The sequence below is a fragment of the Fringilla coelebs genome, assembly GCF_963513975.1.
Source record: "Fringilla coelebs genome assembly, chromosome: 1".
NCBI lineage: Eukaryota > Metazoa > Chordata > Aves > Passeriformes > Fringillidae > Fringilla > Fringilla coelebs.
Window position 1 is genome coordinate 113040454 of NC_140028.1, and position 23432 is coordinate 113063885.

General features: G+C 41.0%; 1 protein-coding gene across 2 annotated transcripts in view; it reads right to left on the reverse strand.

Moving 5' to 3' along the window:
* Positions 1 to 7575, reverse strand: part of RBMS3 (RNA binding motif single stranded interacting protein 3) — a gene marked incomplete at its 3' end in the record, with an annotated part of 434589 nt that extends 427014 nt beyond the window's left edge. Inside the window, exon 1 of one of the 2 annotated variants that reach the window (XM_084221492.1) lies at positions 7442 to 7551. In XM_084221492.1, the coding sequence (XP_084077618.1) occupies positions 7442 to 7516 (75 nt within the window). In that variant the 5' untranslated portion in view covers positions 7517 to 7551. Of the gene's footprint in view, positions 1 to 7441 lie in introns of both variants that reach the window. The other variant, XM_084221493.1, reaches the window with a different exon arrangement.
* Between the last annotated feature and the right edge of the window lie 15857 nt (positions 7576 to 23432).

Genomic DNA, 23432 nt, shown 5'->3' on the forward strand with positions numbered 1-23432 from the left:
CTGCATAAATATACCACAAATGAAGCTCTTAAAAATGTAAATATTTACTTTTTAATAAACTATCACATTTGATACTGCAGTTAACTTTACAACAAATAACCAATTTATTTCCACCATGGTTGCAAGCAAGCCCAAAAACAAACAAGATAAATAAAAAAGAAACAAGGAAGGAAGGGGGAAAAAAAAAAAAAACAGTCTTTCCTTCCGAAAAAGCAGGAAAAATAATCTCTTTCTCTTATTTGACAATGTCAGACCTGAAGTCTTTCAGCTAATAAAAACTTGTAGGAGAAGATTAGACTTTGCTATAAACCAACAAAATATAAAAAGTAGTATGACTGAGAAATTCACCAGGAGCTTTCAATCTGCAGCTACAGATAGGACAATCAACCTCTGCTTAAGTTCTCCATTTAGAAACACTGTATCTTCAGAAAAGACAAACACAGAAAACTGACTTGTTTCAATTTTCAAACAGGCTCCACAGTATTTTTATCTTAAGAACTACATAACTAAAAGCCAAAACAGTTCTCTGATACTTTTTTGTGGATTAAGTGCATTTAGCCTCTTACTGAAATTGTTAATCTTCATTATAGGCACTGGGTTCCATATGAGACATCTCCTATGGCAATTAGACTTCCCCTCCGTATAAATTGTATCTCAACTGGCAGAGAGAGAAACAGACAGAAAGACAAAGCATCCAGTTTACACTGCTCATTCTCTAAAATTATAAATCACGAGAAATAATGTTAAATAGAAATTATAGCCACAGCAAACACAAAATGCTGTTAAGTATCAGATGAGCTATGTCCTCAGCCCCTTGCACAATGCAGAATCATTTTGATTTTCTGTTTTTATTTCTTTTGCGACTGCTGTTTGTTTGTTTTCTTTAAACCTGCATATTGTTCAGCTGTCCTGGTTTTGCCATGGTGATAGGTATGTGCTTTGAGGGCCTGATTCTGTCTTGCTGAAGACAACTGAATCTTTTTCATTGATTTTTCAAAGGTAGCAGAACAGATCCCTCTCACTATAACTTCTATTCAATAATATTTTCATTAATTCTCTACTTAAAATATTAGTACCTCATTCTGCATCAGTACACACCATCCTTGAGCTGATACCTGCTTGTTTAGAATAGTTCTCTTTGTAAAACTCTTTACTTCTAACCTTCCCTTTGTTACTCGATCTTGCCCACATATGAGTGGGAAAGCAATTGCAAAACACCACTACAGGAATACTCGGAGTATAGGCTCTGACAATATCTGAGTAAATCACTGCTCTCTGTCTCCCTTCTCTGCCCATCTGCAGTCTTTGGTATGGAACAACTATATCATAAAAGCTCTTATTCACACATGCTTTTGATATTACACTATTTAATCACATACAGCTGTAGCTGATGAGACTGTTACAAAACACAATTTTAATGCAGCACTGGAAGCAAATTCTTGAGCCATATTAACTATTTTCCTCTACATAAAATTTCTAGCACTAAAATTCTTTGCTTCAAGAAAAAAAAAATTAATCAGACTATTTGTTTCTTTAAAAAGTCTGGTCCTCTTCCTGTACAGTCCAGAATGGGGTTGTTTGCAGGCAAACTCAGCCTCCGCCTGGAGTACAGATAATGGAAAATTTACTTCCCACCCCTAAAAAAATTTAAAAAAAAAATTAAATTTCATTTGAAAACACTGCTTGCAATTGCATGCAAAGGGAATACTATACAGGCTACTCATAGCAAGACCTGAAATGAACTCAGACATCCTTCTTGAAATGCAGCCTTTCTTATCTATTTTTTAATTCATGGAAATTTAAGAACTGATGATTTTTGCCAAGATACTTGAATTAAAGTGCAAGCATACCACCATGCTTTTTTGAATGGACTTCATGCATTAAAAACCAAACCAGTTCATTTCTGAACCACTGCACTTTATTTTGAAAGGGCACCTTGTAAAAGGCATTCTAAATTATAACTATTAACACACTCACCACAGCAAGATCTTTGTAGCCTCATCTGGCAAATACTTGCAACTTCCATCTTTTGTTTCAGAAATAAAAATCTGCTTGCAAAACAAATAGTCATAGAATATCATAATATGTAAGTGAAGTAGCAAAAATTTGAATGTTCTTTTTCCACAGGTTTGGTTGGGGGTTTTTTATCTGTTTGTTTTTTGTTTTCTTTTTTATTTGGTGCTTTCATTTGTGGGTATTTGTGGGTCGGTTAGTTTTTAATTTAAACAGACTTGCATTGAGGCAACATATGAAAGGAAGATCAATCGAGAAATTTAACACCATTTTAATACATATCATCATGTCCCTTAAAACAACAAAAGTATTTTTATCCAGGAATGCAAGGACAAATGGAAAGCAAATGAGTTCATATATTCACTCATTTTTCGGAGGAACACAACTTTTATCTTCCTTATTGTTTAAGCCAATTGGCAAACACTAGAGCTAGATATTAGTTTTACCATCAAAATCATAGCCAGGCTGAAATACTTTTAAATGGCATTTAAATTAATTTGTGTTCCTTTTGGGCAGCTCTCTGAGGCATTTAAAACATGCTGTGACACACTGAATCAAACGGGGCTAAGCGCGAACAAACTTCATTCCTAGAAATGCATTTCTCTATTTGCAAGTGTTTGCCTTTACTTTGGCATGATCACATGGGCTCCAGCTAGACTTTTGAGCTCTGGCAGCGATCCAAGCTGCAGATGGTTGGAAATGCAGCCTTGAAATCAGTGTGTGGTTGATGAATTACTCCTTACACCTGACCCCTGCTTCACACCAGGCACCAAACACAATCTGAACACTACCAGCCAGAGAAGCCCTGTCAGGCATCTCCGTATCTGGAACGCTTTCTTCGAGGCCTTCTGTATGGCCAGATGGCCAAAAGTGGGGAATGCCGTAAACCCGCTAAACAGGAGCGTGAGTGGCTAAAGAGCACGGGACTGGTAGGTAAGAGGCAAAGAGAGGCAAGAGCTTTGCACCGATTCCAAATGCACACTTTCTAAAGGAGGGTGATGGAGCAAGGACGAAGGTATGCTCATGCCATACAACTGAAGGGAGTCCCCAGTTCCCTCATGTCAGAAGATGCCCTAAAAAATGTAAAAAAGGAGATTTAACACACACCCAAGTGTGTGCCCATAAAATCACTATATCAAACTTAAACTCTTCTGAGTACACCTGTTTGAACTTCCTAATTGTTTTTCACTCAGCTGGGGCATGTACCTGTCATTTCAGGAACAGGCTCATTAAGCCCTCTTGCTTGCAAGTTAGTCTGCATCCCTTTTACAGCCACAGAGATGGGGTGTTATTCAGGCAGGTGTTGGGAAATCACACTTCTTCCTTTTGCACCTGTACACGCACACATCAGGCACACAGAGATGAAGAGGTACAGTGGGTACTGTAAACACTGCCTCTCGTTTTGGGGTGTTTCTGCCTTCTGACTGGGTTACAGAGTCAACACCATGAGAGTTAAACCACCAGACCCAAACCATGACTAATAAGTAGGAAATATCTGGAGAATGCATGAAAGCAAACCGCACGGAAATAGCTGCTTAACTGGCATATTTCTACCCCGAGTGCAGGTAGAGAGATCGTAAACCAAACAATTCCTGTCGACAGGTAACTGTGGCACCTCCTCCTTTCTACCCAAGTGATTCAGGTTTTTTCAGTCGACTGTTTGCGAAGAAAGCTAACCCCAGCAAGAGGTCTAATCATAAGCATCAGAAGACAAAGATAAAACATATCATCTACTAAATCAAGGAGACTCTTTCAATTATATTCAGAGTTAATATTTTTCTCCCCTTTTTCTCATTACCTGATATTTCATAATGCTTATTTTTGTTTTCTTCTGTGCTAAATGGCAAAGAGAAAAGAATTTGCTTTGGCAAGCAAGAAACAAAAGAAAGAAATTCAGACCATAATGCAAGATTTGGCATCATTAACATTCTACGTGACAATTTGCAACATACTCCTGTAAACCAGTTGTTTGAGTAGTTACACCATCAGCAAGGATGCAGCTAAGGAAATTCTCTTAACATCTCAAAATAAAATGAAAAAGTACCACAGATTCTCATCAGCTATACATGAGCTGAACCACTTCCCTGCAATATTTTTTGCAACAAGAACACAAGACTATGCCTCACTTACAGCAGTAACCAGAAACACTTACTCTGAAATAAACTCCACTCCTAGGACAATTGGACTCTCGCCATATTCCCAGCATCTGCCTAAAAAAGTTCTAAAACTGTACGTTCAAACTGAAGTTGTCAGTGTCACACGAAAACAGAAATAAGGTTACATCTTGCCTCAAACTCAGTGCTTGTCCTTAAGAGACATATTAAATTCCTTGCAATTGTGTCATAAGGACTGACACCCTCCCCTTCTTCTCTTTTTTGGATGACAATGGCTTTTCCTAAACATGAAATTAAAGTTTTAGCTTCAGTGGTGGCATTTGATAATGAAGGAGCACAAATAAATGGAACGAGTGCATGCTTTGTGTTTCACAAAAGGCCACAAAACTCTAAAAAGTTAAAGCAATCAGACAAACATATGGAATCCATTTTTTCTATTTATAATCCCACTACCCATATAGCTATTCATTTACACCCTTTCTGCACAACAACGTGCTAGCCACGTTAGAAGACACACACACACACACAGTCTGTAGGCTGGAATCCTGCGCAGCTCCGTGCTCCCCCGTGAGAGGGACGTGATGTACAGTAATGCGGTACTTCCCAAAGGAGAGCCAAGGCAACTTCACCAAACAAGCAGAGAAAAAGCAGCACTTCACCCGAACACGTTGGGGAACGTGAATTCCCAAACTCTGCCTGTTGAACACGCTGCCACTCTGAATTTCAGAAGCTGTACCACGCCATAAGAAAGAAATTCTAGGCTTTCTTAATTACAAATGAATGTGCACCCCCCCACCCCCAGCATGCATGACTATGAGCATAAAAACACATTCTTTCTGCAGAGCTGAATCCTACCATGCTTGATACAAAGAGCAGTTTTTGGAAAATAAGAAGATGAAGTTCTCAGGCCGGCTGGAATCATACAAAGGTTTATTTATATGTGTTGCTCCAATAGGGATGATAAAAGATACAGCTCTCCACCACAAGATTATTTGATTACCCAACTATTAGCTTTAGACATACAATGGATCTAACTGCTTTAAAACGTCCCAGAAGCTGATGGCTAGCTTTAAGGTAACAAAATCCAGATGCTGCCTGTCTGCACTACTTTAAAGTCTTATAGTCTATAGAAGAGAAATACTTGCATCAGTGTATATACATACATATATATGTGTGTGTGTGTGTGCACGTGTATGTGTGTTTATTATTTAGAGTTTATGTACACCCTTAACTGTGGGCCAAGGAAAAGGAGAAAAAAATAAAGGCATATAAAATGTATCACCAATTTGAAATTTTACCTGTCCTTACTGTAATAGTGCAAGTGTGCCAAGACTGATGCACATGACTTTTCACAGGGCTGATAATTTTATGCACAGGCTATAAAAATGCATTTAAGTTACTTTTTAAAGCAAGGGGTTAAAAAAAAGCCATGGTATGGAAAAACTATTTTTCTACTTTAAGCCCAAATATAAGGCTAATTTTCTCCAAAAGCTTACTTTACAAAGTTAAAAAAATGAAGAAAAAAAGAAAGAAAAAGGACAACTGGCAAAATGTAAGATACATGAGTAAAAGGGATGGAATGTCCAATATTTCTCCTCCAATACTCGAGGCTATTGTTCTTTCAAAAAAACACCATCAATTGTTTCATGTCCTTGGCTTGCCAGGTTTTGAGGAATAGCATCAGCCTGCATCCCCCAATCCCCCAAACAGTTAAAACTATAGGCAATATTGCAGTCAAGCTAGTGACGGGCTGCTGCTGCAACAGCAACATTACACACTAAATGGTCACAAAGGTAAAATGCTATTTGGATTGACCTTGAAAGGAAGGGGTGGAGAAACGATAAATTTCACGCCAAAATACAAAATTTAAAAAAGGATTAATTTTATACCAAAAAAATATCTGCATGATGCAGTGAAAGAAACAGAAGAGCAAAGAAGTAAGAGGAGACCCTGCCATGAATTATAAGGCTGTAATCATACTGAGTGCTTCTAGTGTCATCACAACTCCAACCAGCCTGAATCACAGTTTTTACAATTAGTTAATTTATATCATGCAGTAGTCGGGCTATAAACGTTAACGGGAAAGTAATTTTTATTAACAAGGAATATAACTTATCCTTTCCCAACCGCAGCCAGATCAACATGCTTCAAACCAAAAGTCTGGAGAAGTCAGCCTCCCTTGTGGCACTTCACCACACACAGTTGCACACATCAAATGTCCCATGTGTTAAATTTGCCACAGGAGCACAATGTGTATATTTGCACGCAGTACCATATGCACATGTGAGTGTCCTGCCTTGGCTTTTCCCTCCTAAAGGATGTTCATTTATTTACTGAAACTGTTAATCTGTGGCTGGGAGGTCACACTTCACCCCATGAAGTGTGTATTTTTTCCTTTTTCTTCCCTCCAAATACAGTGTTCTGACAGGGTTTGCAAACTTTCGGTTTAGGGCTCTCTTTTGTTACTGTCGTTTGGTCACAGGAAATCTTTTCAGAGAACAGACTATTATACAATGGCATTAAAAAATAAGGCTTTAATTAACTAACTCATGGCCAGGTAGCATAGACTTCACCCAGCCTCTCTAGGAGAGGCCGGCCTGCTTTCCAGTCTGCTGGCATTTTAAAAATTAAGAAAAGAAGAAAGAAAACGGAAGCATCCGCGCTTGGATACACTCTCCAAAAGTAGTTAGCCTCTATTTCTAGACCTTTTTAAATGCAACAGAGTACAGCCATATCATCCTCAATATTTAATGAAATATTAAAACCAGTGCAATGCACTGAAACAAACTCCACCAGGTTTACAGACGGTTAGCTCCGAGCTCTCCTCCGAGCTCCACAGCATCTCCTCCTCCTCAGCTGATTAAAAGTTTGAGTTGCCACAGACAGCTTTTCTAACAGCAAAATGCTTTTAAGCTGTGAACAAACTGTAGAGATCACTGGAAAATCCACCAAAAGTGTTTTATGTCCGACGCTGTCCAGAGCAATCCTTATCCCATGCTATAACAAACACACTACCTGCCCGCTGTTACGATAGCGTTAACCGCACTGCTCTCCCCAAACAATAAAAGGAATTAGCCGACGCCAGCAGCCCTTGGGAAAAAAAAATAAATTAAAAGAAATAAAGAAATAAATGGGAGGGCAGACAGTAACCTTCCTGCCTCTCTCACGCTCGCTTTCTGCCTACCAGCTCGGCTCTGTGTGATACCAAACCCGAGAAAGAGACAGAAAAATCGCCAAAGAGAAGAGGCGAGCCCGCAATTCGCGCGGCTCCGCTCTCCATCCCCCGCCAGGCGCCCGGCCCCGCCAGCCCTTACCTTGGTTTGGAGATAGTGGGGGTAGTAGTAGGTGTACTGAGGGTACATTGGCTGCTGGTCCAGGCGTTTGCCCATGTAGCTGGAGTCCTTCTGGCTGGTGCGGGGAACTCGTTGGCAGGGTGTAGTGCCCCAGGGCCTTTCTTCCTCTCACGCCGCTATTCCTGACAGCGCGGGCGACAGAGGAGGCTGCCGAGACTTCCTCGCCGTCTACCGCGCGCTACTTCCAGCGCAGCCAAAAACGCGCCCGCACGAACATATACGTGTGTCTGTGTGTGTGTGCACGGAGGGGTGTGTGCGGGTGTGGGTGCGTGGGTGGGTGGAAGCCCCGTGCCCGGGTGCCCGCGGCGGAGCAGCCCGCCTCCCCCGCTGGCAGCAGCGTGCCTCCGGCGGTGCCCGCTGCCCGGCTCGGGAGGGAAGCGTCCTGCGAGAGGAGCCGGGAAGACAGTGCAACTCCAAATCTCCGCAGAGCCGCTCGCTCTCTTGCTTGCTTGCTCGCTCGCTCGCTCTCCTCGTCCTCTCCTCGGCTCGCCCCGCTCTCGAGCCCTCCCCTCTCGCTTCCCCACCCACCCCCCTTCCAACCAAATAAAAAAAAAAAAAAGGAAAAAAAAAAAGAAAAAAATAAAAAGAAAATAAAAATAAAGAAAAAAAAAGAAAATAAAAAAAAAGGGGGGGAGGGAAGAGCCTTCCCCAGCCTAGTTGCCGCTGCCTCCTTCACGGAGTGACATGGTGTTCAGGGCTCGTCCTGTCTTTCATTCAAACCCCCTCCGCGCCGCGCCGCCGGTGGGAGGGACCTCGGCGCGCCGCTCCCCCGGGAGGTCGGCGCAGGCCGCGCGGCCGCCTCCGCGCCCCCGCCCGCTGCGCGCCCGCGCCGGACCGGGCAGCTCCGGAAAGCGGCCGTGGGACTCGGGAAATGCTAACGCCGCGGGGCGGGGGACGTGGGAGAGCAGCCCCAAAACGCGGTTTTATATTTATGATTTTAATTTAAAATATATATAATATATATGTATTTTAACAAACGGGAGGGGGAAGGTGACGGAGCCTGGTCGCCGTCCTCCCCCTTCAGAAAACTACTCCGCACCGTCATCCGGCACTTCGCGGAGAGGCGACCCCGGGCCAGACATATTAAATACATACTTTGTTAAACCGCTTATATAAGACTTGGCTTATTTAAAGTTGGAACAAAATGGAGGAAGAGGGTAAAGAGGAAATTCGGCCGGCCTGACATGCGGGTGCCTTCCCCCAGACGTGTGAAAATACCACGGTGCCACAAAAGTTACCCGCGGCTGCGTTTCCCCCGGCCGGGCTCCCCCGCACGCAGCTGCCGCAGCCCGGGCCCAGGTGAGGGCCAGGTGTGGCCCCGCGTCCGGCCGAGAGCCCCACACCTGCCACAGATCCCAGGCGTGCAGGACCTGTGTCAGCACCGCGATCCCAAATATTTATCCTCCGAAAGACTCCAAGGAAGAGTCTGTTTTACAACAGGGCTATAAATCATCAGGGGGAAAAAAAGTGCATGAATAACAAAATGTTTCCTCTTGTACACAAATCCTAGCGTTTCTCTTTTTTTATAATAACTTATTTCTTTAACATGTCATCAGATTGCTGGGCCTTTCTGCAGTGGTTTTGCCTATTTATAAATTTTTGGGGAAAAAATGTGGGGCAGCAGTTTCTTTTTGTTTTTATTTAAATCATCCATAGTATGGCAGTGGGATTGTCAGCTGCTGCATTATCAACCAAATTGCTTAAAAAAAAAAAAAAAGGAATTATAAAAAGAATGTCTTTAAAGGGACATTTCTCAAGGCTGGTAGAGCTAAAATTAGACTTGCCAGCTGTGTTTTGGTTTGTGGGCACGTGCTTGCACATGACAGGAACATGGAAATATCACGCTTCACTCTGGCAGTTTGCTGTTCTCATAAGCAGAGGGTTTTCTTATGGATTCCCATTACTGCCCCATAGCCAGTCCAAAAGGGCAGTGCAGGAAGCCATACACAGGTTTATAATACTGCCTATGCACTGTGCTTTCATCACCAGGCATTCATAACTGCTGGTACTTGGGTACCAGCTCTCTACCATACCGTGGGAACACCATGCCGTGCTCATACAGGTATTTGCCTCCTGTGGCAGGAGATAAACTTTAGGAAAACGAGTGCTCTGTTTCCAGAACACTGTGCAGGCATTCAGCAGGTTCTTGCACACCTGGACGAGCCCTGCGGAGCGCTACCATTGCCCCAGTTCCCAACAGACTCAGAAGAAGAGCCTGGTTGGGTAAACTATTGAGTATTTTCATTCCCTATCTTTAGTATTATCATTCCAAGCTGGCCAGGACCATGCAGTCCCTCTTCTGAGGATCCCTCTTTTTCATTCATCTTCTCTTCTGGGAAGTGAATTTAGAAAAAAGATAGAATGGGAGGAGAAGCCTGCAATCCCCGCCTCCGAGCCCCACGGTCTGTATCACTGCTCAGCTTTAAATACGCTGCCTCTCATTGTAGTGCATGATACTCTTGCTTACACTTTCTTCTCCCCCCCGCCCGGCTTTCCCTGAGGGTGAAATAGACTATTTGAGGGCTGGATCTGCAGAAGTGAATAGTGATTACTTGACTGTATGTGATACTTTGAGCCGAGACAACTTTCAGATTGTTCTTTCAACTGCCAGAATTAAGTTGTTGTGCTTCTCTCCTCACCTTCTCAATTTTCCCTCAGGATATTAACGCAGTTTTTCTTGCTAAGCGGTTTGCTTGTAAACGGGGATGTAACCAGATTTGGGAGAAGAAAGAGCCTATGTGTACAGGGTGAAATAAAAGATAAATACTAAAGGAAGTAGAAAACTGCATTCTGACCAAGAAAGCTACATGAACATACAAGGTTTTCCATGGTCATTAATTTAAATCTGGGAAGGGCTGTTTTGCCCACTGTGAGTTTTTCAAATCATGCCATAAAATTTCACCCCAAGATTTCCACACACTTCCCCATCAGATGCACTGGCTAGTAGCTCCATCAGTTCTAGCAACAGAGAAAAGGTGGGAAGCTACAGAAGTGGGACTATTATGTGAGTGGGAAACAGCTCCACCTTTCATCTGCTCTCTCTCAGCAAAAATCTTCAATATGCAGATGTTTTGGATTTCCCTTTTCACCTGTAATCCTGACCAGGTGCTGAGCAGCCTCTGCTGTTTGCTCTGTGTGCTCAGCATCTTGCATGATTGAGCCTTCAGAGATGCAAGACAGAGTGGAGGCAGCAGAAATAGGAATTCAATATAAAAGAGTGGGGGGCCAAGGGGAAAAGACAGGAGGCAATACACCATAGCAAAAATGCAAATGAACAGCCACAAAAGCAGATTTAGATAGCATACAGCCTCTGCTAGTGCTGGAAAATGGAAAATTTCCATTTGCAAAATACAGACATCAAAAAGATCATCTGTGACTTGGGAGCACACTGTTTAAATAGAATCCCCTTCATTTTCTGGCCTGTGCATTTGAATAACTGAATCCACTTGCAAACTGAAATAGCAGTTTGCCTACCGAGTGTTAAGTATAAATGTTCCTCAAAAGAAAAGACAAGCTGTTCGATCCCAGCGAGCAACAGTGAGCAACTTCACAACTTTTTTTTTCTTCCTATGGGAGGGCTCATTATGAAGCCCCAGCCAGTCCCAGCCTCGGGAACCCAGGGAGTGAGCCAGATCCCAGTGCATCTGCGAAGGCACTGCTGCCACTGCTGCCACTGACCTGAGGGCAGATTCAAGAGCCAGGTGAGCAGTAAGGACCCCTTCAATGGAAATTTAGAAATGAAATGAGATAAATGGGAACACATCATCTGTAAACTTGACAGCCAAGTGCATTCAAAGACAGGCACCAAAGGATATTAACCCTGCAACAACCAAAGCTGTGGATAAGAAACCTGAAGTTAACCAACAGAAGGGAAAAAAAAAATAAAGACTCATTTTCCTGGCAGCCTGAAGTACAGAAAAATTACATATGTTTGGATGTATTTTTACCTGTCATAGAATGCAGATTTCTTCATTCACAAAAACTGAATTAAAATAAAAAAAACAGATACCTAGTAGAAAATTCAGGGGCTTTTATTTGATAAAATGCCATTCCACATACACTTTTTTTTTTTTAATAAGCTTTCCTATCCAATTAAAATCTTCTAAAGTCAGATATCAGAGTCAGGGACCAATTCAAACATTTTCTAGCTCCTTGCTCTTGAAAAGCAGCCATGTGTATTCTAGAAGATTTAACTCTGGCAAAATTATGTCCAAATTTTCTAAGTCAGGACTAGAGAAATAGAGATACCACCACCTAAAGCAATATAATAGGTTAAAAAACAAGAAGAACAATTATATTTGGCTTACAGTTTTTACCCTGTCTCTCTACTTTTATTCTCTTTATTTACTCATTAAAGCTGTTACAAAGGAGACCATAGTGATGCTTGACAGCTTGTTTACGATGGATTACAAGAAGAGCACTGATTTTATTTTTAGATTTGTCAGCTCCTTCAGTCCAGCTACCTTAAAACTTTATTGAAGAACACAGAATTTTACTATTTTATGGACCATTTATCTAGCTGATTTACCTAAGGAGAGCTAACCAAGTTTCTAAGAAGGGACACAACCTGGGGCATCCATCAGTAAAGCATGTGATAGCCACGGAGAAGGTGAAAAGACAGAGAAGATCAAAACACTTAGCTTAACAATGACAGCATTAAGTGTCTGGGATTGACAGAACCTCTGTGAGTTGGGGGATGCCACTGTTTTCAGGTGCTTTCCTTTCATAAGAGACCAAACACCACTGGAGGTGGCTTTACCCACACACACACACACACACACACCTTCCCTGCCTGCACGAAAACCCAGCAAGTTTGCTCTCCAACCTTCAGCACTAACCATCACAACTGCACGAAGTTTAGAATTAGGCAGAGCTACAGATGGCCTAAAGTAAATCTGAAAGAGTTAATGGATAAGATTTTGGACAACAGCAAAGAGTTGCCATCAATCATCATACTTCATTATTTTTCACTTTATCATCTTCTGTCTTTACATTATGGCTCAGGGGTTTCCATTAGTCTACTTTTACCTGAACACCCAGTCCTAAAGGAAATCTTTGGACAGCAGCAGAGTGAAAAATTTTAGATGAAAAGTGAACAACAATGAACATTCACTAAATTGTTTGTGTTTTCCACCTGATATAATCCCTTACAAGCACTAGCCAGTGAAACTAGCAGTCAGTTGTACAGACAGACTGAAATGATGTACTAATGTCTTCTTTCTGCAGATGTTAATGGATACAACCAAAGTAAATAAATACTTAATCTTTTGTCTACAGTCTGTTTCCTACACATCTCTGAACACCTTGCAAGAGTTAATTCATCCTGCAATGTGGAAGTGGATTAAGTAGCATGACCAGTCAATGGCAATGCCCCAGTTGTGACAAAAAATGGGGGATTCCTCTCACCCCACAAACCCTCATTGTGTTGTAAAAGCCACAGCAAATAAGACCAATGGGGCAAAAGATTGATACTTTCAGTTCTGGAAGGGATTCATTGGGAGAAAAAGCAGTGCAATGGCAGTGAGGGCAATGTGAAGAAATGGGAGAGAGACATTGGCTGCAGCATATCACAGGATCACACAGCAGTAGTTTAGGGCTTTCAGAAAATGCCAGGATTGTGCACAGGTTAGAAGACATGCCATTCAAAGGTGGCATATTCCATAGCAACTCCACATCACAAGTTAGTAAATACTGCATCTGGTCCTGAGTCTAAACTCTTAGGATAAAAAAGGCAAACAACCCCCCCCCAAACACTAACAGGACTAGCCAAGGCCATTTCTCTCTTGCAGCATATTAACTTAATACTACCAGCATTAGATGTGGTATGGTTCCAGAGGGAGAAAATTCTTCACCTCCCAACTTCCTCCCTCCAAAGTCCTGCTTACTAGTCATTTTCCCCACCCCTTGTTTACTTAAAATTAGATTGTAATCAGGGAACATGAGTTTTTTTCTCTTCAGGAAGTTTATTTCTGAAGGTAATGGGGAGATGTAAATATGCTGCCTGTTTACTGAGGCTCATAAACATATACGAACACAGGCAATTAATTGTCACTGAAGGAGTTCCAGCAAACATTGAAAATCCTGGCTTTTTAGGGCATGTTTGACTAAATGTTCACCCATCATGTACTGAATTACTTAGTGAGATATTAATTTTGTGCTCCAGCTGAGGGTAATCACAGAACAAACTGGCATTATTCAAGTTACTCTGTGAAATTGCAGCAAGGGTAAGCTTAAGAACAAAGGCCAGCAGGAGCTGAGCCTCTCGACTTGAAAGGAATTATCTTTTCCTCTAATTGAAGTGAGGACTGTTTTGTTTTGTTTTTTCTTTCCTTCCTCTTGCTGGATTTCCAACAACACTCTGGCAGAAGGTCTCCTTGCGACGGGATTTTGTGCTTAAAGCCCATGAGCAGGGGCTCATCTGCCTGGGAAAGTTTACTGATGTAATTGCACCAGCATCCTCCACAGCAGAGTTATACCCACGTAATGCCTCATATGGGCATTCTTCCCTGGGAGAGATTATGGTGGTAAATGCCCCTATTTACACAAACGCAGACTTCTGGGTCCTGTTTTCCTGCTGGTGCTGATGAAACTGACCTACACCATGACCTTGGACAAACCACTTCTCCTGCTCCCTCCTCTCTGTCTGTGTCTCACGAGTGTCAACTGGAACTCTTTCTGGTGAGAACAATCTCTATGTTTTTACAGTGCCACAGGGGAACCTCAATTTTGGTTGGGCACCAAAACAACACAGCAGAAGTATGTAATAATGTATGCAAACAGTTTGTTGTTCTACCATCCAGACGGCTGCTATTAGAGAATTCACTGGCTGTGGCTTTTTTTTTTCCTTTTTTTTTTTTTTTCCATGAGAAAAAGTTAACAATAGGAAAGAATGGAGGGTCATTTCAGGCGACATTCCATCGCTATCAAATATAATAGATTCTGCTTTCTCCATACTTATATCCTCCCCAGCACGCCAAGACACATTTCTTTTTGTCTCTTTCATATCTGGCAGGCTTATTTGCCCACTAAGTAACACTTTATCTAATGCTGGCTGTAAATAAGCTCTGAAGGAGCCTTTGCTAACAATTTCTGTTTCATCTCCTAATAGACCCCCTTGTAAAACATGGTACAATTATGGCACTACCCTTGCAATTTTGTCCAAAAAATTCATTCAAAAGTATTTGTAAAAATAATTTTTCATTACAACTACTGGAAATTTTATGGTTTTGATGAAATCTCAAAACATTACTTAATTTTTTTCAGTTTAGTTCAAATTTTATTTTTTATTTTAATTTTTCCATAAAAATTCTTCCTTGACGCAACTGCAATAAATATTTTCCTACTTAGTCCCCCTGAAAAAGGGAAAATCAAAGTCTAAAAAAAGGTCTCTAACATATTTTCAAAACTATCTTAAGCAAAAACTCTTTTATCTCTACACATGCAGGAAAATATTATTTAGGAAATATACAAATGAAATACCCCTATTTAAATCAGTCTCTAGGGAAATGTGTTCATCAGTTGTTTGGTTTTAACTGAAATTCATGACTGGGAAAAGCAATCTGCACTTTAGCTTGCGCCAGTAAAGCCCTACAGTAATTCTGAGTCTATTCAATCCAAAGTATTTTATAAATAAAGAAAAATCACAGGTTGGGAGGAACTGTAATCTTCAGCCACAACAAAATGCTATTCTTTTCCTTCTCACCTAAACATAACGGGGAACTGAAGTGGAAACCACATAAAAACACATACTAGGACTGCTAGTGCCTTCTTATCAACATGCAAAGCTTCCCTGAAAGCATTACAAGAAAAATTGTAAGTGTCCACTAAATATGGAATCAAAAGATTGTGTGCAACGATTCCCAACAGAGGGGGAATTTCTGGCTCTCAAGTTCTGTCTCACCAAGATAGGGAGAGAATGCATAGCAAATGGAGAAGTACAGTACTGGGAGTTGGGTAGAAAGTTCCATGTGCAGGTAAGCTGCAGACTTGAACCAATTCTCCGTTTTTCAAATCAGTTCACTCTTTTATAGGAATAATGGCATTTTTTTTGTAATGGACAGCTTCCATTTACCACAGAACCAATGCAGCCTGCCGTGCAAAATGAAACCTTATGTCACACTAGATTACTGTCCATCATAACCAAAGAAAATGTACTGAACTGAATATATTTGGTTCAGGAAACCTGTATTTTGTCAGCTGCAGTATAGCTCATTGTCCACTAAACAGTACCAATCCCATTCTGAACAGAGAATACTGCAGAAATGTTTCACCTCCTAATCCTGCACTTGTACACTTTCCAGAACAAAAGGGAGGGTAATACCTGACATCTAACAAAAAACAGGGTTAGGACTGACACTTTTCTGTACCAGGAAAATTCTTTAGGTAAGAGATCATTTATTTCCTGCAAACAGACAAATGCTAATTATAGCTCAAATATTCCCTCTTTTTCCGCTACAATTCCTTTTGCTTCCTCCCCTCCGTTGTGCATCTTTTCTTCAGTCTTGTTCATCAAATATTTTTTGCCTTCAAAAAATCTCATCAAATCTCTACATTCTCATTCATCTGAAAGTTATCTGGCTTGAGAATAATTTTCCTGCTTTCTTTTATGTATTCCAGCTGGAATTTTTAATAAAAGCACAAGGACTCAAGGCTACTGTATTTTTATTAGGAGATGGTGGAAACTTTATAGTGATTTCTATTCACATTCAGCAAATGTTCATCCCTATTGTTCTAGCCTATTTACCGCTCCCAACATCCTATTCCCAAATAGTTTTCACTCTGTAATCCTTCATCTGTTTTGTTTCCTCTTTATTTCTGTCCCTGCCTAACTGCCTGTCTTGCCAGCACAAGCACTTTCTTTTTCTTGAATTCTCTCTCCATTATTTTTTTCTCTTGCCCCCATTCCTCAGCCACAGATGCTTTAGGCTCCACTTTCTTACTTATGTTGCAGTTCTTTGAATATAGAACAAAAATATTCACGGGGGGAAAAAGATACCACTGCGCTATTCTTTTTAACTTGGAAATCCATCCTACCAGATGGAAAGAGATAGCAATGTGCCATAAACATCTACATTCATGTCAGCTGAGGTACCTTGGCAGGGTTGTGGACAGAGTTAAAATAAAGTAGAAGGTGAGAATATTAAGTTCATTAACAGAGGAAGAATCGGGTCTCACAAACTGAGGATCCAATCAATCTCACCTCTTACTGACTTCTTTTCAATAAAGGGCTTTAAAGACTTTTCTGCTAAGTACAGATGTACACACGTTCCCTCTCCTCACAACTGCAAGTTGTACACCCCTGACATCACCATGCTTGTCTTTTCAGGATCCTGTGGCAGCAAAACATATATCAGCTTAAAACCTTAAGAGCAATCTTCGCCAAAGAATTCTTACCTCATACAGCAGAGTAAGAATTACAAGCAGAAACCACTGAAAGTGAGTAGGAGTTAAATATTAATCTTTTGATATAGTTTTTCAGCTGAAATACTGACACAAATTCAGCTTGCAGATAATTTGCATTTTGGCCATTTGGTACATTCCCACCAAGCAAAGGTAGATGTTTCTGCACTGTCAAGAGCTTGTACAAGAAAAAAACCCAACAATAATTTTATTTCATTTAATTGTATTTTAGCAATACATATTTCCTTGTCCTAGTCAATTACTTGAATGTTTTATCAGAAGGACCAGGAGTGTTCTGTCACTATGGGGCCTTGACATTTGCCATGGTCTCAGACATTCATTGGAGTAAAACACTGGTTTGTCAAAACTCCAGCACTGCAGCCAAAAATTTCCATCCTGCAGATCACATTCTTCCTTCGAGCTCATGGTGAGAAATTCCAGTCAAACCATTTGTCCTTTTCCTGTTTCTCAAGAAAGATACCATTTTTTTTACCTGTGTTGGATTAAGATGGTGCCAAATGAAAGCAAAACCAGCCAAGATCATCCAGCTTCTTCTCCTTGGATAGTGGCTGGAAGGAGCCAGAAGAAGGCAAGGTTCCATAGAACATGGGGAAGAGGGACCAGAAATGTGCCCAAATGGGTGACTCATTCTGCTAGGGCTTTACCTTCTACCTTTTTTGTGAAAACTTTCCAGGTTTGGCCACACGAGACACACTTGAAAAGGCACAGTCCCTGCATCCTCAGCATACATTTCCCTGAAGCCCCTATATTTGCTTCCCTCCCAGCTTCCACAGACCTCTGCAGACAGACAGGGGATGGCACCTTCCTCCCAGGAACAGGAGCTGTGCAGAGCAGGAGGCAGGGATGATGGGCATAGCAGGAGATGCTGGCACATAACTCTAGCAGTACTGTGAGGCACTGCACATTCTCTGCTGGGCTGTTGGGCTGCTGCCCATCACTCACTGAGATGAGGAGGTGTGGAGGAGGGAGCACAAAAGGAGACTGAGGAGTAAAAGAGGGATGTGCCTTTGTTACAGGGGGAGTGAAGACAATACATCAAGGCACTGGTGTTATAAGAGGACCCCAGGGTGAGTAAGCATTATAGTCTGAGGTGGAAAAGAATGAAAAAGGGATCTCAGAATACCTGTGGAAAATGGGACCTGAGGTTAAGAATCAACTAAAATTGAGAATGAAAAAGCAGTAGTGATGGCAACCAGGTAGACAAGATGATCCAAATTGATTAGGAGGGCTAGGCAGGAACATGAGAGGAGCCAAAATGGGTGAGAACAGAAGGGCACAGAGACATACAAGGAAAAAAAGAGGACAGCCCTTTTCCCTCTGCATCCTGGCGGTAACCCCCAAATTCCTGACATTGACCACTCCTCCACTGTCAATGAAAATCATCTTCACACAGCTACAAAGGGATCCAGCCCCTCCTAGCACTGGTCCACACAGACCATTAAAATCTAATGCTGCCAGACTCTCCATGTCTCCGTGATAAATAGAAAGATTTCAACCTTGCTGACAATCCATTTGTCAATATGCCATGGGATGGCATTTTCAGGTTCCTTTATTTTTTAAAGCTAAAACCTTTTTCACACATAAATTAAATTAAAAGAACAAGTGGGAAAATTCCATATGATCCCACATTTAAGGTTAATGAGTAATGGCATAATTATAATGAATAATAAAATGATAACGAGTGTTCACAGAGAAGCCCATTATAACTGCATAGACAACCATTATTCTGTAATTTTATACCTTTTGAACATTTGACTTTGCAACCTTAATGCTTTTTTAACATTGTTTTTTGCCTGTGTAATGATATATAACAATCTCCAGACACCATCTGCAGTCTTCATAGTTCCTTGATACCTTTCAAACAAATTTTTCTTCTGAGTATGAGAAGAGGCCAGTGATTATCTCACTGAGCAACAGCCAGGAGATAGTGGGGAATGCATTTGGTTGTTGCCTCTCTGCACATTCATAATTCATATTTCAACAGCTGGGACCTTGTTACAAACTCTTGGGCTTGGTTCATCTTTCTTAAAGCCTCCATTTTTACGACAGTTTTGTAAAAATTTTCTGATTCTGCAGTTCGCTTCTCCCATTGTTGTAACAGTGGAAGCCAAGTTAACAAGGTTTCAGGACACAATTAAATACTTTATTCAGTTAGGGTTGTGGCTGAGAGCAAGGCATCAACCATTTCCTTCCCTCCTTTCCATCTGACACTGTACTGATTTACCTTAGTTTTATGTGCTGTCCTTCACTGCTGGACTCGTGCTTAGACACGGTTCTAGGCACATTTTTTAATTGGAAAGAGGGATTGCATGCTTACAGACTATCATCATATTTCAAGTTTACTGCTAGGAAAAGCCAGTATTAATAAGGGCTAGTTTGCATTTCTTCAGGCATTACATATTTTAGCTGCAAATGTCAGCTTTTAGCAAGCTCTTAGCTCTTCTTTCCATAGAATAATAATAATAATAATAATAATAATAATAATAATAATAATAATAATAATAATAATAATAATAATAATAAATGCCCCATAGGACTGTCCCAAATCCTTGTCACTCAAGCAACTCTGGGTCACCTTAAAGCCACTGCAAGTCCCTGAACATCTGCATTATTCAGACTAGAATCCTAATGTGTACCATATAGCAACCACCACTACACTACCTGCATGCTTATATGCAGGTGGTTCTCTTGGCAGCTGAGATTTCTGTTTGCAATAAAAGAAAAAAAACCCTGTTTGTAGTAAAGAGCAGACACTTTGGGGGGGCAGCTCAGTGAGCTGACTACCTGTGGAGCACACATTCTCATTTCCAGCCGCATGACCCTGAAGCAGTCATTGCAGTCTGAGTGGAGAAGGGGAGTTAACACTAAATAATATTAGATAAGAGTCAATCTCTAGTCAGCACTCTTCAAACAGCAAGAGAAACATGTCTTCGGTGTAAAGTGAGAGATCAAGTAGGAGGTAACAGCAGTGAAGAATGATAGGGCATATGAAAGACCCTCTCTGCATGCTTCTCTGAATTGGTCTTTTCTATTATTAAGTTCTTGGCTATAAGAGAAAAGTGATGGATCCTATGCTCTCGCTGTCACAGCAAGTCATTCACTTGTTCTTCAGCATCATAAAGAGCAGTACATGAACTTCACCAGATTTATGTATCTATTTTATGCAACAATTTAGTTGCTGCCTCCTTGTTGTAGGAAACACAGTAACACCTAATTCAAGAACTAATCTTGTAGCAGCACTAACCAGCAAGACAAAAAAAACCCAAACAATCAGGTGTTTGTTTTTTTGGATACTTAGTTGTATAACTCCTACAAAGATGAATGAAAACAGATCCTCTAATTTCCAACATGCTGCACTGAAAAGGACCATCTCTGAACTGAAATGGTGGATGGCTCCCTATGTACAAACACTTACACACACATGTAACCCATGATCCAAGTAGGCTGGTAAATGACAGTATGCCATGGCATACTTGGTCCCACAGGACTGCCTGGAAGCAGTTGGACCTGATCCAGCAGAACTCCCTCTTAAACATCACAATCATTTCCTGAACCAGCTATTAAAACCCACTTGCAGCAGCAGACTTTGCAAGCTGCACACCCTGCCACTCACTCCAGCTCCCCTAGGAGCCCTGCAGTGCCTGTGGCTCTGGAATACCTTCAGTGCTCAGTCCCCAACTCTGGCCTCCTCCTTAGAGCTGGTGGTTGTTGCACGTCTGCCAGCACGAATACCAGCAGCTTTTGGCCGGGGAAGAGGTGTCATACCAAGCCTGGGATTTCTGGAATATGATACTAGGATTTCTACATTAGCCTGATGGAGCTTCTGAATTTCCACCTTAGCCACTTTATATAACACAACAGAAAGTACATTAAAAGACAAGTTGCAAAGTGAACAGCTAAAATTCCTGCAGCACTGGAATTAAGACTGCTTATTCCACCTTAACTACATCCTTGAGTCTCTTCATCAGAAAAAATCTGCAAAATTGCATCTAACTCTAATGGGAGGCCTCTTGCCTTGTTCTCAGTGTTGGATGGGCACTGCTAGCTGTACAACAAAATATTTCATATTTTATTTTCTCATCACTTTTTAATGCCATACCATATTTCCTGTACAGCACTCAAATTCTGCTCTGAAGACAGAATTATTAATGTTTGCATAGACTCTCAAGCAGGTTTTTTTTCACTATAGTGACAGTGTGCTTTGTAACACATGTAAATTTATCTTCCTAATGCCTCAGGAGATGGAGAACTATGTTCATCTCCAGTTAACAGGTAGGCAACAGAAGCACATACAAAATTCACCAAAAAGTCAGTGCTGGATTTTAGTGCACATTTTAAGGAAGGACCTACATTTTCAGAATACTGTGTATCATATGGAGCAGTTCTGCTCAAAGCTCAAGCTTCTGACAGTAGTCAGCCACAAACAGAGTGACCAGCAGTGACAAAACCTTCCTGTCCTCCCCTATGGGATCAGCCCACCAAACTGCAGCAGTAAGCCTCATGTATATCCTGGCAGCAGAGAGACCTTGGCAGGCAGGTGCTGCTCCAAGCCCCAGACCCACATGCTAATCTCAATCTTCTTCCTCAGTAAACTTAATCCTACTCTTACAACAACTGAAAAGAAAGATTCCTAATGGGAAAGGATGGGAAATCTTAACAATAAGTAGTTCCATCAATCCTTTTCTATATATAAAATTAATGATACTGAATTGTAAAATTATCAGAGAATGAAGCAATAATTTTATGAAATAGAGAGTTAAAATAGACTCCAAAGGATTAGCATCCACAGTAGATTATCCCCTCCATACTAAATTGGGTAATGGATTTCTCTGAATAGGATATTTTTTTTATAGCAGAAGCATGAGATATTCTTTCAAAAAAGATCTGTAATATCTTACTTTACATATGCTTAGTGTTTTCTTTTGCTACTTCCTTCAGTCATTTAGAAGTAGTGATCTTGACTGATGACACAAGTGCATATTCTTGTTGAGATATCTTAATATAATGGGGAGGAACACACAAGCCACACATCAACTTCTTTGGAAAGAAAGAGCAGAGGTCTCCCTCCACGTGAAGATTTCTGGTCACTAATGGAGTACGGTAGGACACAAGTAGGCAAAAATAGCAGTGTGGTTAAGATACTGGACTAAACTTGGAAGCTATCTTCTGGTTCCTGGCTCTGCTGCAGACATCCTGTGTGTCCTTGGATAAATGCCTCTTGTGAGGCTAATTTCATTTATGTGCTCATGTACATAGTAATGAGCCTCATAAACACCCTATAAATATAATCACTTGAAATAATTTTTAAGGTACAATTTCTCATACTCAGTGAGGGATTTCATATTCTTCTGGGAAATGAAAAAGTGTTTTCTAGGCTAAAGTCATGAGACTGGTTTGGAGCCATCTCTATTTCAGTGGCATCTGTGTGCACATTTAGATTTGGCACATGCAGACGTTTATGATTAAAAAAAAAAAGTCTGTATTATTTGCACTATTTCTCATTTTCTTCCTCAGACTGGGATTATTCCTATTTATAGGAACTCAGACTGTAGGAAGCAAGGAGAGACACATGTATAGATGATGATATCTTTGAAATATGTACTGGCTCCATGTCGTTTTTGCACAAAATTCTTGGAAACATCCTGTAAAAATCTGTGTGCATGCACAACAGTTGTGATTATTCACATAGACTGCACTGTAAATCACAGATTCGTTCGTACATCTGGAAGCTACACATCTCCCCCCACACAATATGCATAGCTACACAATTCACAAGTCAATTTCTACAGGAAGGGTGGTCCTAGAGCAAAGTCAGATCTGCCAAATCTGCTAACCAGTGTGATATTTCACCATTTGTCATGCAAGGTACTTCATTACTGTTTCGGGGAGGGGGTTTGGGGCTCTGGCAGCCTCTGTTAGAGACATCCAGAAAGGCCAGGTAAAAAACTGCTGCTCACAGCAGGTTTTCTTCAGGTGGGCAGCAAATGCAATACACCATGGACCCTGGACTAACCCCAGCAAACACAAACTGTGTCAAGGTTAGACCACCAGTGCTCCCAGTTTTGTTTGTGAATCCTTATTCAACCACTTCCTTTTTAACAAGAATTATCTCCTCCAACATGCAGCTTTGCAGTTGTTGACCCACTGTGGCTGAGATGAAACATAAGGTACAAAGAAAATGTAAATGATGAAAGATTTTAAGTCTATATCTATCATCTGCACCGACTGCCTATGACTCTGTAAAAATTCAACTATCTGCTTTCCAAAGTAGACATTCCTTACTTGGCATGGGTCACTACAGAAACCTCTTTTTTCTTTTTTTTCTTTTTTTTTTTCTTTTTAAAAAAAATAATATATCCAGTTAAAAAGCTATGCATATGCAGTCATTTCTCTATGGATCATTTATGGGCAAAACAGAGTCCAAGTCTGAAAATTCACCCCACCAGGAATATGTTTGCCATAAACCAAAGAGTTTAATATTATGGAAGTATAACAGAAGATACTCTTGATGATAAGCCAGGAACTAGCGTTC